This window comes from Ursus americanus, chromosome 9, assembly GCF_024610735.1.
Source record: "Ursus americanus isolate L20-20 chromosome 9, mUrsAme1.1.p, whole genome shotgun sequence".
NCBI lineage: Eukaryota > Metazoa > Chordata > Mammalia > Carnivora > Ursidae > Ursus > Ursus americanus.
Window position 1 is genome coordinate 61,736,127 of NC_142135.1, and position 19,001 is coordinate 61,755,127.

The following is a 19,001-nucleotide window of genomic DNA, read 5'->3' on the forward strand; positions in this document are numbered from 1 at the left end:
TCCAAAAAGCATATAGAACTTTTCAATCTCCATTAACAAAGAATTTTCAGCATCCCCTAGGCAACATCATGCCAGGACCCCCAGAATGCCATTCCGAGGTCACACGGAACATGCTGCTCTTTCTGGGTGGACAGCTGTCTTCCCAGTCTGGCATATTCCTCCTCGTCATCCTTCAGAAGCTATCCATCACCTCTTTCCCAAAACTTCCCTTGATCCCAAACTGAAGGAGCCCCTTGATGCCTCCATGCAACTTGCTTACTACTCTTACCATTGCCTCTCCCACATGGCATTGTGATTATTTGTATACTGAGGGTTAGGACAGCAGCATATGAATGTGAGGGTCACACAATTCCACCGGTATAACATAAACCTAAGCATAATGTGTTGAATCAATTTATCCTTGCCTGGGAAAAGTTAGGTCGTGACTGAAAGAAGTTGTTTTTGGACTCATTCAGACTGTGTGTTTGCTTTTGTTTTATTTGTTTGTTTCCCTGTGCACCTGCTATTTACACAGCGCTATGTTTAGGCCAAGAAAATTGTACCTAGGAAATAAATGCACCATTCCTATTCTCTTAGAGTTTCCTATCTAAGTAAGTGGCTTTTCTAACTGCTTTAGCAAAAGCACGAATAAGAAGGTGGGCCTAGGCTGAGTGGAGAGCCTGAGGCTGTGCAATTCAGTTCCCCCTCACCTTCCGTGAAGACCCCTGAAGCCAAACCACAGAACCCTGGAACTCTAGGGAGCACCATTTGGAAGAGCGAAGGGACACATATATTAAGCCAAATCAGATAATAAACATGCAACTGCTTACTATCAACTGTAAAACACCGTGCTAACTATGGTTGTTGTTATACAGACTGCAAAGTTCTCACAGTCTTAAGTCAACTGAGTATAAGAACATCATGGGAAGAAGGACTGCATGAACAGAAGAGAAACACCAGGGGAAGAAGCAAAGAAGAAACTCAGAGACAGAAAGTGTAGAGGAGAATATCATACAGGCAAAAATTATACACTAAGGTTGACCGGCTCGTGTAGCTCTGTGTAACAACCGCAGCATCAGAAGAAATAACAGTAACTGTATGTAGGGCCCTCCTGTGAGTCAGGGACAGGGCAGAGCCCCAAGCATCCATCATCTCATCCTTACAGCAACCCTGAGAAATGCTATTGTTTCCCCGTTTTACAGATGAAGAAAATGGGGCTTGAAAAGTTTAGGAATAGGTTCAAAGTTACCTAGTAAATTAGAGACAGGACTCAGATTCTGGGCTATCTGAGGTCAACACCTAGACAGGTAACACATTTCAAAATCTTTCGTCTATGACAAGACATGTAGCTCAAAGTCTTCATCTTCATGTGCCCGCAATGTGGAAGAACAGAGCATTCTGATTTGCCAGCAACAATCCCGGGTTACATCTGTTTCCCAGGGTAATTATTAACAGCCCTCCCTTTCACCCTCAGAAGTGTCCCAGTTTAGACAAAAATGGAAATAGCCATCCTGCTGCAATGCCAGAGTGAAATGTGCCTACATGATTTTCCAGGCCCAGTGCAAAATAAAAGTGTGAGGCCTCTTGCTCAAAAAATTGGGAAAAATGTGCTATTAAAGGTATTGAAATAAAAACTTTTCTCTTTCTTTCATGTATCCGCTCTTCTCACACCCCACTGTCACAGTGGACTTTACTTGTAAAACACAAGTCCAAAGATAAAATTAGCACAAATTTCAAGATGGTGCTAGCAGAGCATTAAATCAAGTTCCAGGTCCTTCTGAGCATGAAGCCCACTACAAACTGCACGACATGCCCACCCACGAAGCCAGCCCTGCTCTGCCCTTCTCCTGTTCACTCAAGTGGGTCTGGGAAGCCATCCTGATCTTGGTATGCCCTACGATTGGTTTGCAAACAGGGAACCAATTGCAACATACTGTTGTCCAGACTTGGAACATTAAATACTGGGTATTAGGTCCATAAAAGTTATTTCTTTAGGGAAAATATGTTCAAGTACTTTTAATAAAACACAACAGTTCATCTCCCAAACAAAACATGAACAGGCAGTCCAGCAAATTTGGTCACTCTCTACATTTTATCTATGACCTAAAAATACCTAATCCAGACACTATAACCTACCATAATATTGAATTTAGAAATTTAGAATACAATGAATGGAAATAATGGTGTGTTACAAAAATCTTTAATACCACAATGCCTGATTTAAATACTGTTTCTGTTTTAAATGCAGGTAGTACATGTTTAATTTAAAACTTCCTGTTACATAAATTCATATGTGCCCGAGTGAAATTTAAATAGCTTCCACTCCCTATACAAACCAAATGGAAGAAAAAGAAAACTAAGAATTCTAAGGATGATATAGGAATTGCCCTTAAGAATGGAGTGGGAGTTGGAGTGTCTGGATGGCTCAGTCAGTTAAATGTCAGACTCTTGATTTCAGCTCAGGTCATGATCTTGGGGTCATGAGATCAAGCCACTGGGCATGGAGCCTGCTTAGGATTCTCTCTCTCTGTGTCCCTCTGCCCCACTCCTGCCCTCTCTTAAAAAAAGAATGGGGTGGGAAGTTAGAGGATGGGTCAATTGGATCATTCAGTCATTCAGTAAGCATTTACTGTCTACTTACAGTTTCAAAAGCACTGTACAAAATTCTGGGGGAAAACAGACAAATAAAATATGGGCCTGTCCTCAAGAAGCTTACATTCTAATAGAATGAGAACAAAGTAAACACATACATGTATAAGCTTCCTTTGGTGCTAAGGAAGAAAAACTACAGGGAAGAGTGGGTACAAAGCAGTGAGCACTGTAGCCTGTAGGGTGGGGGAGGGAGGACAGGATTATGAAGTTTCCTAAAGGAACAGAGCCCCGAAAGCCCAGTGGAAATGCGAAAGGATAGAAGGGCTAGCAAGAAACAAAAGAAGAAGCCAGAGATCCCACGGAAAGAGTGAGCCACTCTAAATAACAGCTCTCGGCTGGGTGGGAGTGGAGAAAGTTGTTCTCGCCTTAAAAAAAAACATTACGGTTGGAAATGAGAACAGAAAAGAATCAGAAGTATGAAAGATCTCAGCGGCGCATGGGTACTCTGTTGGTGAAGCATCTGACTTCCGCTCAGGTCCGAACCTGAGTCCTGGAATCAAGCCCAGAGTCAGGCTCCCCTCAGCAGGGAGTCTGCTTCTCCTTCTCCCTCTCCCTCTGTCCCCCCCACCCCCGGCTCATGGTAGCTTGCTCTTTCTCTCTCTTTCTTCCCTTCACGTCATATGATCATTTGATCAAGAGAAAAAATACCATTTTGTTTGATTATTTATGGGCTTGTAAGTAAAAAATATATTCTTGGTAGAACTAAAAATATGTTTTCTATCTCTTCATAATAAAGGTAAGAGTTACCCTTCATGCATCTTAATGGCTGAAATAATGACAGAAATCTAAAACAATGACTAATCTAACAAATATTTACATTTGACTTAGAAATGCACTATCAAATATTTTACAACCAATGTACCTCTTATTTAATACTCATTTAATACTAGTGCTAATTTTTTTAAAAATAACTTTTATGGTTTGTCTGCATTTCTTATCAGTCTTTCAGGATGCACTCCTAGAAAAGGGATTGCCAAGACAAAGAGTTTGAATTTTTTAAAGGTTGATACACTATTAGCTTAGGCTAAAGTTAAAACTAGATTGACTATATTAACAGAAGGTGACCAAGTAATACACATGGGTATCCAGTGTTGTTATAAATAATAATCAAAAAAGAAATACTCAAAAAAGAAAATCTAAAAGTGTATTATAAGTAGATATTAAGCTTTGAATGATTATGACTAAAAAGAAGTCAGGGTAAACTTATGTTTAGGATGATAATCAGGCCAATTAGTGTGTTTGTGTGTGTGAACATGTATGTGCATAAATACTGGATCTATGTGCAAAATAATGGACAAAGAAAAATAAAAGTGGAAGAGTCCATAATTTCTGAATGAGATAAGAATGAAGTCATTAATGAACTACTTGTAAATAGGCACATATAATTTATTTCATATCTCCCACAATTTTTTTTCTTTTTTTTTAAGATTTTATTTATGTATTTATCAGAGAGAAAGAGCACAAGCAGGGGTAACAGCAGGCAGAGGGAAAAGCAGGCTTCCTGCTGAGCAAAGAGCCCAATGCAGGACTCAATTCCAGGACCCTGGGATCATGACCTGAGCTGAAGACAGATGCTTAACCGACTGAGCCACCCAGGCGCCCCCCTCCCCCAATTTCTTACCCAGCTCTATATAGCAATAATGTCTCAATTTTAATAATCAGGTGCTAAGGTTAGAGGAAAAACTCCATGTTAAATACAGTTCAACAAATTGGTTTTTGATGTAGGTTAGGTTAGCTATTTCTATAAATTAGGACTCTGCACAGTACTTCTTTCGTATACCACCAGAATGGAGTAACTAATGCAGTTTAAGAAGTGACTCAGATTTTTTAAAAGTCAAAGGACTTTGTCACCAATGAAGTTTCATGAAAGGCAAATCTGAAGCTATTAAAAGTCAAACCTCCACCTCATACCAGTCAGAACGGCTAGTATCAAAAAGACAAGAAACAACAAGTGTTGGCAAAGACATAGAGAAAAGGGAATCCTCATGCACTGATGGTGGGGAATGTAAATTGGTGCGGCCCCTATGGAAAACAGTATAGAAGTTCCTCAAATAACTAAAAATAGAGGTATCATATGATCCATAAGTCCAATTCTGGGTATTTGCTGAGGAAAATGAAAACACTAATTCAAAAAGATATATGTATGCCTATGTTTGTCACAGCATTGTTTATAATATGTAAGCTATGGAAGCCACTTAAGTGTCCACCTATAAATGAACTGATCTAAAAGCTGTGGTATGGAATGGAATATGGAATACACAATGGAATATTACTCAGCCATAAAAAAGAATTAAATCTGGCCATTTGTGACAACACAGATAGACCTAGACAGTATTATGCAAAGTAAAATAAGTCAGAAAGACAAATAACATATAATTTCATTTACAGTGGAATCTAAAAAAACAAAACAAACAAGTTAACAAACAACAACAAAAAGAGAAACAGAGTCATAAATACAGAGAACAAACAAGTAATTGCCAGAGGGGAGGGGAGTAGGGGGGATAAGTGAAATAGGTGAAGAAGATTAAGAGGTACACACTTATAATTATAAAATAAGTCGTGGAAAAGTACAACATAGGAAATATAGTCAATAATATTGTAATAACTTATTTAAAAAAAGAGTCAAATCTCCTTAAAAACATACTTTTTTGACACTGCTGCATGGAAGTGTACAACAATCCAATTTATCACTAATTACCCATATATTCTCAAATATCCAAACACTTCCAAAGAATGTGGCCCCGGGGGCTCAAGTATACTGATTTTAATTTGAAAAGTCAACCAGAAGTCAACCTGTGCATCTTACATCCCTTGAAACACTGTTCTCTCCTTGCCATAGCAAAGTGAATTCCTCTACCACGATTATAAGCAGAAAGTTAACATCTTACAGAACACTGAGCAGGAAGTTTGGCCTTTGAAACGTTTCCCTTTGGACCACTGGGGCATGCAACAGGGAGGTGGAAGGAGCAGAAGGTTTGAAGATTTGAGTTAGATTGCAAAGGCTAAAGCTCCTCAGTCTTTAAATGATGCTCTCCCAGGCATCTGGGTGGAGAGGGGCCAAAGCTCAAACTCTTTGTCTTTGCAACGTTTAATAGAAAAAAATCAACTTTTGAGTGATGTCTCAGAAGTTTCCTTCACTCAATTTTGCCCCTTCTGGCTCTAAAATGAATGAAACGTTTCCAGAGCAGGCTTCCAATGCGTCAAGCTGAAACTTTGCTAACAAAGTTCCTGCCAGTTCTTTCTATGAAATCTCGAAGTTGTTTGACACTAGTTTTATTATACCGCTATCCTGGGCTCAGTGTGAACAGGGAACCCAGGAGCTGAGCGGGGAGCAAATTTAAACCCGGGATGGGGGATGGGGGTAGGAGATTGTAGGGCTAGAACGGAGTGAGCACCACATGTGGCTTTAATATCCAACAGCTGCTAGAGATCATAACCCCGCTGCTCTCTCTGTACCCCCCGCCAGAATCCTATGTTTCAAAGATTATTATAACTAAAGGGACTTCGCTGCCATGTAATCTGAATAATGCACTCAAGCTCCAAAAGAATCCAGGATTTTTTTTTTTTTAACTAAATGTACCTGAATGAGGCAGACTGACTTTAATCACCAAGCCAAAGTCTTAAAACAAAATCCCGAAGGGGAAAGATAAGGGAAAAAATTACATATTGCGGCAGGCCAGGGACAGGGGTAAAGAGTGAGGAAAGATGGGGTAGCAGGGATTCCCTGGACAAGAGCCTTCTCCCATTGGCGCTAACTTTTTAAAGCCGCAGGTCTCCAAGGCCCTGGCAAACTCATTGCGTGTCCAGGCGTGAAAAAACCCCGCCGGGGCTCCCGGCGCCCGCGAACACACAACCGCGCGCGGGTTCGTGGTCCCGCGATGCTGGGACCGGTGCCCCATCCCCCCGCAGACAATGCCGCGCGCGCATCCCGCGGCCATTCCGGGATCCGCGCCCCGCGCCGCCCGCCGCCCCCTGCGTCGCCGCGTGGGGACACACTCACCGACACCAGGAACTCTAGCGTGCCCACATAGTCCCGCTCGGTCTTCTGGAGCTCGCTGAGCACGCACACGCGCAGGCGAAGCTGTTTCTCCAGGTCCTTGGCGCTCTCGGCGCGACCGTCCCCGCGGCTCTCGTCGCTCATGGTGGGCGGCGGGACGCGGGGCTGCTGTGCTGCGCGCTACCCCGCGCGCCGACTGGTGCCCAGCCCCGCGCGGCCAGAAAGTAAAGTTGCTGCCTCTGAGAAGTCTGAGGAGGTACGGGCGACTTTACATGCTGGGGAGAGGCTGGGCTGGTGGGAGAGGAGCGGGCGCCCGCCGGAACTCCGGCGCGGGAGGCGCGAGGCTCTGAGGAGGCAACTCCCGAGGGAGGGGGCCCCGGCCCGGGACCTGCACGCCCGGCCCCGCGGCTCCGGCCTCACGCGGCCCGGGCTGGAGGGGAGGCGGCTCCGGCAGCCACGGCGGTGACTTGGACATTAATCAAATGCTTTGTATCCATGTGACTCCGACCCTTTACCCTTCGCCAAATCTCAGGAAAAAGGAAACAACCCTGGGGAAGTGTGTTGCGTGCCAGCTAACTAAACACACACACACACACACACACACACACACACACACACACGGAGTGAGCACTTGAGATGGAACTAATTGGAGATTCCCAAACCTAGGAGGACGTACTCCAAAACACAGCTCGAGGGTTGCTCCTATGACTCCCGCCTATTGTTTAGCTTTAATGTGTTTTGTACAAATCCTGAAAGCAAAGAAACAAGTCCCCACGGTTACATAACTGGATGGGAACAAAACAACCATGGTATTGACCCTCCCGTCTTTGAAAAGAAACACATTGATTTTTGGTTTTGTTTAGGCACAAAATAGGTTTGCTTTTAAAAGCCCCCAACCGGGAATAATTCACAGGGCAGATACCCTCCCGCCTGCACTTGGAAAGTCAATTAGCATAATAAATGAAGACACTATGGGAAAGTGACAGCCCGGGCCCAAACAATAAACTCCAGATACAATAAGCACCACCATTGCACTGTGCTGTTTTGGAGGGATGCTTTGCATGTCTATAACTTTTTTTCAATATCAAGATAGTATGTAAATTCAATCACAGGCAAGAATACTTGTGCCAGTTTTGTTTCAAAGAACTATGATTTAACACAGTGTCACTAAATGAGCAGCTTTGTCTAAAGCTGTTATTGAATGGTTATCAAAAGATGTATAGATACAGATATAGGTATATAGATACAGATTTATTCTTAGGATTTGAAAAAGGAGAGAAACGCAGAGCATGTCCTGAACGTAATGTTTATGTTTATTGCCTTTTCTCACTTGGAAACAGAGGCAGGAGCTAATGAGCACTGAATATTTACAATTCCAAGCAAAATAATCCATATATATTTTCCTCTTGATATTATCCACATTAATTTTTCAGTGTCATTTTTTCCTACCTAGAATTTGAAACAGTCCACACTAATGACATTTAAATAAACTGAAGAATGAATGGTTTTAATGAAAGAAAGTAGCATGTTAATTTTTTCCAGTTGAAAGCATTAGCAAAACTCTAAAAATTAAAGATGCTTTCCACATTACTTACATTAAAATAATTATCAGAGATATCTTTTCAGAGCATGGTTTGTGATGAATCACTATACCCCTCAAAGAGCAAAGAGGAAGTGTAATGTCTTCCTTTATTAAGGGCATGGCTTTTGAATGTGTGAGGAGCTGATGGACAAGATAGGATTTTCCTTTGTTTTGTGCAGGCCTATCTACAGGTAGCTATGAGCAAAGGACAAATAAGTAAATGGCTTCACACCTTGTGGCAGAGGAACAAAGGATAAGGAACATTAAAGAGCGGACCTCACAACCCGTAGTAAACAATAAACAAAAGAAACCAACGGAAGGCAAAGGAAACGCATATCCAGCAATGAATGGGAAAATCAAACATGATTGAGCCTTTCACAATGTACTACAGGCAGCAAGAAATGAATGCATTTCCTCCTCCTTACGTCTATACCCTTCTCTAATGTAAAAGGTAAGTACATAAATTATGCTTTCCATCAGGTGTTCTCATAGATACAATAGTATTTCTTACCAACTGTCCCCAATTTGAGAGCTGTTTATACAAAAAGAAAAAATTAGTCTATATACAACCCACTAGAGCTTCAGTCTCACCTCTGAGAACAATATATTGAGCTTGAATCTCCAGTGGGGTTTGACCTACCCAAAACATTTGCCTCAATTCTACAAACATGTATTGAGTAGCTCTGTGTGTATTCCATGGTGCTATGGCCTGAGAACCACAGAGACTTGATCTCTAGGCAAATATTTCTGAAGCTAGTTCACAGACCATTACACTGAGGTCTTGTTAAACATTTCTGGGCCTCATCCTATATTCATGGAATGAGAATCTCAGAGATTCAAGCCCTAAACTGTTTTGACAAGGTTTTCAGATTTTTCTTAGGCCCACTAATATTTGAGAGCCACCATTCGAAGGAATTATAATTGAGTGCAAGAGAGTGTTATGAATATAAGTAATTCTATTAGAAGGAAACTGGAAGGCATTTTGGGGGGGGGGAAGATGCAAGAACGTTGGCAGAATAATATTCAAGTGTGCACATTCAGATGTCTCTCAGAAGTGCCCATGTAGAAATTATGATATTAACAGTTTCTGTCCATTCTTCTGTTCCTCGGTGTATTATTCCTCAACACCATTTGTAATTAATGAACAGCTTCAGAACACCATGCAGTGCCTTCTGCCAGGCACCTCTCAGTGTCTTCTGTAGCCCTGGCCCAAGTTCTTAATTCCTTATCAAAGACATAAGAGCATAAGAAAACAGGGCCAGAGTATCTGGAAACCTTCACTTTGATGGTAAATAAGGTCTTTCATAAACTCTGAATGTGTTGTATCCCTCCCCATTTCCTCTATTGAAACTTTAAGCTCTGTCTGCCAGGAAAAGGAAAGCAACAACAAAAATGATGGACAGGATCCAGTTTTTTCCTGAAATACTAATGAGGTCGAAGTGTCCAATAAAAAAGAGATGGGAGAAAAGAAGATAGTGAGAAAAGGCTGAGTAGTAAACTAGCTCAGCCATTTAATTTATTTCATATGCATGAACTTGGTGTGGTTAGAATCTATTATGATACAGTTCAAAGAGCCCAAGTACAATGCACAGTGGATTTTCTTTGGTCAGGCTTAGAGAAGAACTACTCCTGGACAGAAGAATCCAAGGTGATCTCTTTCCAAAAAGAGAGCTCCCAGCTTGTATTTCTGATCAAGATCATTTTAGCTTTCCTGCCATTCCAGTACTAGTGTTTGTCCAGGTAAAGTAATAAAACAGATTTGATGTGGAAGTCATTAAAAGACAATAGCACTGGGGGAAAAAAAAGAAAGAAAGAAAGATCACTTCTTGCATGGCCATCTTGTTACACAGAGAATTCTAAGACTCAGACTTTTTTATTTACAAGTAAAATTGATTCTGGCATTTCCTTTACTATGGCCTATGATAGATGATTCTAGGCTATACTAGTATAAAAATATTATAGATACGTAGGAGCTATATAAAGCACAATTAAGAGTCTTGGACAAGAAGTAATTCTAAAAATACTTATGACTTTAGTTCTGTTTTAGTTATAACAAGCATGAGGTGTACTAGGGTATGTAATTATTTGTATCTTACCAATTTAAGGATTTTAGAATGTGTATTACCTAAAAGGATAAAATATAGTTTCAGAGCTATATTTTAATTTTAGATACAGTGTTTATGGCATAGCGAACTAAATAAATGTTTGAATAGGATTACTTTAGGAAGACTAAAGTTCTCAAAAATGTGGTCCTTTCCACACTACCTTGATAAATCCCAAATCATTTTCATGGCCATAATCTAACACGTAATGGATAATCACTTTCCTCGTTATGGAAACTTAACCTACAATCATCTCTGTAAAATAAACAGCCAGTTTTTGTCTATGATTAGTCTCAGAAGAATATCACCCTTGCATTGTACCATCTCCTGCTTAGTCTTTCCTTCCTTTAAAAATCCTCTCCAACCTCACATAACTCAGGCTACACCTTATTTCTCTCTCCCCCATAAAAACTTCTACCTGGTTGTCTGATCTCCTCTATTGACACCCTCTACTATGTCCTCCAAGGTTTTCATTCTAATATATATAATATATATAAATGTATATAAATGTGATATATAACATATTATATGTAATAATATTTAATTATTATCTATATCCCTATATAATATAGAAAATTTATAAAAATTATATCTATTTCATGTCATTGCCTGTGTGTCTTATCCTGGTTTCCTCAGAAAGCAGAGAGTGGGACCATAGCTAATGTGAAGATAGTATATATGGTAATGTGATCCTAGGGGGTAAGAGTGAGGGAAGGAAGAGTGAAACAGAGAAAGAGGGAAAAGCAAAACAAGAATACATAATAGAGTTGACCATTCCAATGGTAAACTAGATACTCTGTTCTACAGGACCTTCTGAGTAGTCTTATGAAATACATCTCAGAACTGTCCTGGCAGAAAAAAGAGGGAAGCATTTATTCATCATTTCCTGAGTGAATGATGAATCCTTGGTCATTTCCCATCCCAGTTGGTCAAGGATTGCCCCATAAGGCATTCATAGGACCCTGTACTTGCATGTTGCCCATGCATGAATGCTTAGGGGTTTTCACAGATAAGGTTGGAGTCAGGAAGCAAGACGGGTGAGGCACTCTTAGATTGTTCCTGTATGAAGTTGGTGAGAGAACTGCATCTGTGGTCCTCAAGAATAAGAGAAGAGGTCAAGAGAGTTTTTCCTGGAATACAAGAAGAGTTTGATTCTGCTTCAAACCCCTCAGGATAAAGGCAAATGCCATTTATGACCCAGCCTATCTGGCTTTATTTCATGCCACTCCCTCCTTTGCAAACAAACCCCAGCCAGGCAGAAATACTTTCAGAATTCTTACAATGCCAGGCTCCATAGCACAATCCTTTTTCCTTATCATAGCATCAGTTATACTTTATTATAATTGGCAGATCAATTGATGGAATTCTTTACTGGACCACAGTGTCTTGAAGGAAAAGACCATGTTACCCACAGCTTCTCCAGAATCTGGCATGCAGTCGTGTTAAATAGATATTTGTTGATTGAATGAATGAATGGATGGATGAATGAATTGCACTGGAACTCTTTAATCATTCTATCTCTAAACCAAAATAGATCTTTGTTTAGACTTGGATTTTTGTTTCTTCTCTAACATTTCTTCAGTAGATGCCAAGACAGATACCCTTTAATTTTCTCAGAGAAAAATAGTATATATGTAAATAACCGTCACTGTGAATTGTGAGACTGTTTAGGGGACAAGAAGAAACTACAAATATTATATTTATTATATTCTCTTTTTTTTTTTAAGATTTTATTATTTAATTGACAGAGACAGACAGCCAGCGAGGGAGAACACAAGCAGGGGGAGTGGGAGAGGAAGAAGCAGGCTTTCCAGTGGAGGAGCCTGATGTGGGGCTCGATCCCGGAACGCCAGGATTAAGCCCTCAGCCGAAGGTAGACGCTTAACGACTGTGCCACCCAGGCGCCCTTATTTATTATATTCTCAAAGAAATATCATTCATCTCACCTGAAATGTGGCAATCACGTAATAAAATCCATGTACATTATTCCTAAACCAATTATGGAAAACTGAAAGAATATATGATAGATAATAAATTAAGGAAAGAAATCACATTGCCAAAGCATAAAAGCAAGTTTACTGAAAACAGATATATAATGTATTAGGCTATAGAGTTCCCATAAACCCCCTTATATTCCACCTCCCTAACCCAGATTCTTTTAATGTTAACATCTTGCATTAGTGTGGTACATTTGTTACCGTTAATTAGCCAATATGTATACATTATTATTAATGAAAGTCTATAGTTTACATTAGGACCCACTCCTTGTGTTTCACATACTATGTGTTTTTACAAATGTATGACATAGGGTCGCCTGGGTGGCTTAGTTGGTTAAGCGTCCAACTCTTGATTTCAGCCCAGGTTATGATCTCAGGGTCCTGAGATTGAGCCCTCTTTGGGGCTATGTGCTCAGAGCGCAGTATGCTTCTCTGCCTCTCTCTCTCTGACCCTCCCCCCATGCTCTCTTGTTGTCTCTCTAAAATAAATAAATCAGTCTTAAAAAAATGTATGACATATATCCACCATTACAGTATCACAAAATAGTTTCTAAAAGTGCCCTGCGTTCCACGTATTTACCCCTCTCTCCCTTCCCCCAACACTCTGGCAAGCACTGATCTTTTTACTGTCTCTGTAGTTTTGTCTTTTACAGAATGGCATATAGTTGGAATCATATATTATGTACATTTTCAGACAGGCTTCTTCCACTTAGCAATCTGCATTTAAGTTTCCTCCATGTCTTTTCATGGCTTGATAGCTCATTTCTTTTTATCACTGAATAAAATTCCATTATCAGGATGTACCAGTTTATCAGCTTACCTGTTGAAGGTCATCTTGAATGCTTCCAAGTTTTGGCAATTAGGAATAAAGCTACTATAAACATTAGTGTGCAGGTTTTGTATGGATATAAGGTTTCAACTCCTTTGAGTAAATACAAAGGAGTATGATTGATGGATCATAAGATGTGAGTATATTTCTGCCAAACTTTTCCGAAGAGACTGTATCATTTTTCATTCCCACCAACAGTGAATGAGCATTCCTATTGCTCCACATCTTCACCAGACTTTGGTGGTATCAGGATTTTGATTTTGGCCATTCTAATTGGTATGTACTAGCATCCTATTGTTGTTTTATTTTATAATTCCTTACTGACATACAAGGCTGAACACCTTTTCATATGCTTACTTGCCATCTGTATATCCTCTTTTATAATGTGTCTGTTAAGGTCTTTGACCCATCTTTTAATTAGGTTGTTTTCTTATTATTGAGCTTTAAGAGCTATTTGTATATTTTATACAATAGTCCTTTATCAGATGTGTCCTTTGCAAATATTTTCTCCCAGTCTGTGGCTCGTCCTTTTATTCTTTGGACATTGCCTTTTGGCAGAGAAGAAGGCTTTGATTTTAATGAAGTCCAACATATCAAGTTTTTCTTTCATAGATCACATTTTTGGCACTCTATCTAAAAATGTTTAAATTTATTGTCAAACCCAAAGTCATCCACATTTTCTCTAATGTTGTCTTCTCAGAGGTTTAGTTTTACATTTTACATTTAGGTCTATGATCCATGAGTTAACATTTGTGATAGATGTAAGGGCTATGTCTAGATTTGATTTTTGTTTTTTGCATGTGGATGTCCCAATTATTCCAGCAGGATTTGTTGAAGAGATTATCCTTTCTCCATTAAATTACCTTTGCTCCTTTTTCAAAGATCACTTGATTATATTTGTGTGAGTCTTTTTCTGGACTCGTTATTTTCTTACCTTGATCTGTTTGTCTATTCTTTCCCCAGTACCACACTGTATTGATTGCTCTAGGTTTATACTGTATCCTGAAGTTAGTCTTCTGACTTTGTTCTTCTCCTTCAATATTGAATTGGCTATCATGGGTCTTTTGCTTCTCCGTATCAACTTTAGAACAATTTTTTCAATATTCACAAATTAGCTTGCTGAGATTTTGATTGGAATTATGTTGAATCTATATATCAAGTTGGAAAGAACTGATGTATTTACAATATTGAGTGTTTCTACCATGTATATAAAATCTCCATTTATTTGCATCTTCATTGATTTCTTTCATCCAAGTTTGTAAATGTTTCTCATATAAATATTTCACATACTTTATTAGAGTTACACCTAAGTATAATTTTTGGTACTAAAAATATGAATGAAACTGCTATAAACATTAGTGTGCAGGTTTTTGTGTGGACATAAGGTATACGAAGTAAACAGTCTTGTGTTTTTTATTTCAAATTCTAACTGTTCATTGCTAGTAAAGAAGAAAGCAGTTGACTTTTTATATTAACCTGGTATCCTGCCAGCTTGCTATGATCACTTATTAGTTCCAGGAGGTTTTTATTGTTACCATTTTGGATTTCTACATGGACAATTGTATCATCTTTCAGCAAGGACAGTTTTATTTCTTCCTTCTTAATCTGTATACTTTTTATTTCCTTTTCTTATTTTATTGCATTAGCTGGATTTCCAATATAATGTAAAATAGAAGTGGTGAGAGCAGATATCCTTGCCTTATTCTGATCTTAGTGGGAAAGCATCTATTTGCTCACCATCAAGTATGATATTAACTGTAGGTTTCCATAGATGTTCTTTATCAAGTTGAGAAAGGGTAGACCCATTTTTGATAGTTATTTTAATTCTTATATTGGTAACACCTATACAAATACATAACACACTTAAATTACACTTTCCTGTTATAGAAAATGTATGCAATGTCTCTTGACTACCCACTTTATTACATGAGACTATTAACAAATCTGCCTTTCTTTCTCTGACTCACCACCTTCCACCTTCCACTTTCTAACATTTAAGCAGTATCTTTAGTTTTGTACTGTCAGGGTTGATAATATTTATCTTGTGTTCTGTAACTGCACTTAGGACATCCATGTTTCTTTTTAAAAGTTAAAATCAATAAATAGAGTATATATTATATGACTACTTAAATAATACTCACTGCAGAAATAAGTAGTATGATAAAATTGCACTCTTTAGGTCCAAAATCATATCCCTAAGGACACTCAGGGACCACAGACCACTTCTAGGTTAAATGGTTTCTGTTTCATAACACAGCATCAATTGCTGAAAGACCTGCATGGCATCTCTGGGTTTTGTTCATGTCTGAACCATGACTTTATTGCACAGTCTATTAGGTTTTGGCTTTATTTTCCATTTTTGGTAGAGATTCTGATTTTCTGTGAAAAGAAGAAATATATCCTTTCTTCAGAAGATCACTAACGTTCTCCAGCTCCTTAGGTATGATCTGTTGCTCTATTTTGTTTTTATTTTGTTCTTTATTCTTCTTGGAGCCCTTTGATTTCATTCCCAATCTGGACTGATTGTTTTAAGTACCTGATCAAAAACTGTCATCCTGAGATTGTTTTTCCAAGGCCTTCAGGCGAATTCCACCATCTTTCCTTTCAGAATCTTTTCTCTTGGTATATTCATTTTCTAGGGCTGCCATAACAAAGTTTAATAACCCACAGTTCTGGAAGCTAGAAGTGCAAGATGAAGATGTCAAAAAGGTTGGTTTCTTCTAAGGTCTGTGAGGAAGAATCTGGTCATGCCTTTCTCCTATTGTCGGGTATCCTCAGACATTCCGTAGCTTGTAGAGAGATAGTGTTCTCCCTGTATCTTCACATTGTTTTTCTTCTGTGCATGTCTGTGTTCAAATTTTTGCTTTTTAGAAGGACACAGTCATATTGGATTAGGGTCTCTCCTAATGACCTAATTTTAATTTGATCATCTGAAAAAACTTTGTTCCGAAGAGGGTCATATTCTTAGGTACTGAGGACTAGAGCTACAAAGTTTTTTGCGGGCACACAATTCAACTGGCAACACTTGATATGTACACTCATTTTGCTGGATTATATCTTAAATGACTTTCTTTAGAAGGGTGCATGAGATGTAAATTACCTGAGTTCTGGAATGCCTAAAGTGTTGTTATTTTGCCATGATGAATTATTGATAATTTGAACTGCATAATAATGCTTCAGAATTATTGCCAATTAGAATTGTGAATACATTGCTCATTTTTCTCTTACCAATTGTGTTGGTGATTAGAAGTCCAGTGCTACTTTGACTTTCTATCCTTTGTAAATGACCTGTTCTATCTATGTGAAAGTTTTTAGGAATTCTCTTTGTTTTGTGTTCTGACAGAAAGATTTCAGGCATATGTTTCCATGTGGAGCTTCTCTTAATTTGCTAGGAACTCGATAGACTCAAACAGAAGAATAGTATCTTCTGACCTCTGGGAAAGTTTTTTTGTTATTATTTCTTTAAAATTTCTTTCTCTTTGTGGGGTACCTGCATGGCTCAGTTGGTTAAGTGTCTGACTCTTAATCTCATCTCAGATCTTGATCACAGGGTTGTGAGTTCAAGTCCCCCCACATTGGTCTCCACGGTAGGTGTGGAAAAATTTTAAATATCAATTTAAATTAAATTTAAAATTTCTTTCCCTTTGTTAGTGTGCCCATTTTTCTAGAAATCTTGTTAGTTGAGTTGGACCTCTTAGAATTATCCTCTGTATATCTTATCTATTTCAAGTGTTCAATCTCCTTGTTTTGTTATTGCCTCTGTCTTGTTCAATGTCTTTGTTACTTTTTTTTCTTTATGTTGTGAGAGACCTACTCACATTATATTCTAACCTTTCTTTAAATTTTTCATTTGGCATATGATTATATATGTAATAAATGTTCCAATGTGTTCCTTGACTGTTCATTCTTGTAGCGTTCTGTTTTTGTACTCTGGGGGTACTACCTTCTCAAATCTTTCTCTGAAGTTTCTTTGTTTCTTCTAGAGACAATTTTTCTGTCATGTCTTTTTTTTATCCTTTTTTTTGGTCTTCTCTTCCTTTTATCCTGTCCTTTTGTGATGTTGATAGTATATTCTTTCCAATTAAGAAAAGAGAATGGGATTATTTCTCTCTGTAGCAGGGATGTGTTTCCTCTATTTATGTGGGTTTGTTTTCCTACTTGGTCTCTCTCATTAATAGATCTTTACTGGGACCTTTATGTAGGTGTCCAGAATGTCTAAATGAAATGAAATATTTTATGGGTACGAGCAGGTAACAGGTCTCTAGCTGTGGAGGTTCCAACTGCCAAAATGGGAGAACTTTACTCTGGGGTGCTGGCACCAAAAGTTCTAATTCTGCCTATACAGATACTTATATCTTATTAGAGAAGAATCCTTTGGTATTTTTAGTCTGAGACTGATGCCTGATTTTTACACTAAGCATCAGAAAACATAGAGAAGGGAAGCAAAGAAATGAGCATGTCAGGAAGAAAGCATTAAGCTGCTGTGCAAATAGCCTTCTCAGTTAAGCCACTCCTCTCACTGTTGTTGCCTTAACACCCTCCAGCTTTCCTTTAGGTCGGCCTTCTCCTGTTTTCTGCTCTACACCTGCCTCATTCTCTTTCCCTTGTTGAAAATCTTCCATCCTCCTTTTATCTTTCAGAAATTGTTGAAATCTCTCTTCTGCTCATGTTTCTATTTCATTCTCTTTGTGGCAATGGGTGTTTTCTTTTACTCTTAGCTAATGATAGTAGGGGAGGTGGGAGAGATTAAGGAAAAACACACATCCTCAGCCCATTATCTTGTACCATCTGTAAATAGAAATTCCAAATTCTATGTAACAGTGCCACCAGTGGAACATTTAAATAAAAAGGTCTGTGTTATCAAAAAGAAATGAGTAGTGGTGTCCTCATATCTTAATTAATGACATGTGCACATAGACTTAAATAAGTGTACACACACAGAGATGTGGTAGAACAAATAACCAATTCTAAAGGGAAAATTACGAAAACTGGAATACAGTAGATGGAGGAATCTACATGTAAATTTTTTAAAGATAATACTAGATAGTAGGTTACACACCATGTGGTACTTTTACGGCATAACTGATCTCACTTAACTATAGTGGGTAAATAATCCCCCTTAATGAATTATGTCCACATCATTTAGTAATTTCACAATTCTGTTGCTCCCATTCAGGGATAGAGTCTTTTTTTCCTATTACCTTAAATCTTAGCTGACCTTGTGAATTGCCTTTTCCAGAAGAATGTAATTGAAGTGACGATATACAAGTTTTAGAGATTAAGCCCTAGAAGAACTTGTAACTTCCATTTTGCCCTCTTGAAAACCTGAGACCCTCATCTAGACAAAAGCCCAGAGTAGCGTCCTGAAGGATTGGAAGCCATGTGGTGGGCAGCCAAAGCACCTTAACCAACAGTCATCATCAGTCTTCAGACTTGAGAGTGATACCATCTGGGATTCCAGTTCCAAGTGAGCTGTCATATGACTGCAAACATATGAATGAGCTCAGGCAAGACCAGAAGAAGAAACACACACATGGTCTACTCGCAAAATTAAGAAAAATAATAAATATTGATATTTTAAGACACTAAGTTTTGGAGTTTTTTTTTTTTCCTTGAGCAATGGATTTCTGAAACAACATCTAACAGAAGTTCTGACCTTTGTGTCTAATTGAACATTTGGCGGGGGGGGGGGGGGCAGAGGGAGAGGGAGAGAAAAAAGTCTTCAGCATGCTCCACACCCAGAATGACATGGGGCTCAGTCTCACAACCCTGACGACATGACCTGAGCCAAAATCAAGTTTGATGCTTAACCAGTTGAGCCACCAACATGCCCCTCTAATTGGGCAATTTTAATGGTACAAAT

The 19,001-nt window shown here is 38.9% G+C and overlaps 1 protein-coding gene and 1 long non-coding RNA gene across 3 annotated transcripts in view; one reads left to right on the forward strand and one right to left on the reverse strand.

The window, feature by feature from the left end:
- The window catches only part of PREX2 (phosphatidylinositol-3,4,5-trisphosphate dependent Rac exchange factor 2), a 274,481-nt gene extending 267,709 nt beyond the window's left edge, over positions 1-6,772 (reverse strand). Inside the window, exon 1 of one of the 2 annotated variants that reach the window (XM_045810140.2) lies at positions 6,632-6,772. In XM_045810140.2, the coding sequence (XP_045666096.1) occupies positions 6,632-6,772 (141 nt within the window). The remainder of the gene's footprint in view (positions 1-6,631) is intronic. The other variant, XM_087864839.1, reaches the window with a different exon arrangement.
- Positions 6,752-18,723, forward strand: LOC123800451 (uncharacterized). Its single transcript, XR_006781921.2, has 3 exons — positions 6,752-6,884; positions 8,390-8,661; positions 18,378-18,723. It is a non-coding gene; the product is annotated as an uncharacterized LOC123800451 (long non-coding RNA).
- The last annotated feature ends 278 nt before the right edge of the window (positions 18,724-19,001 follow it).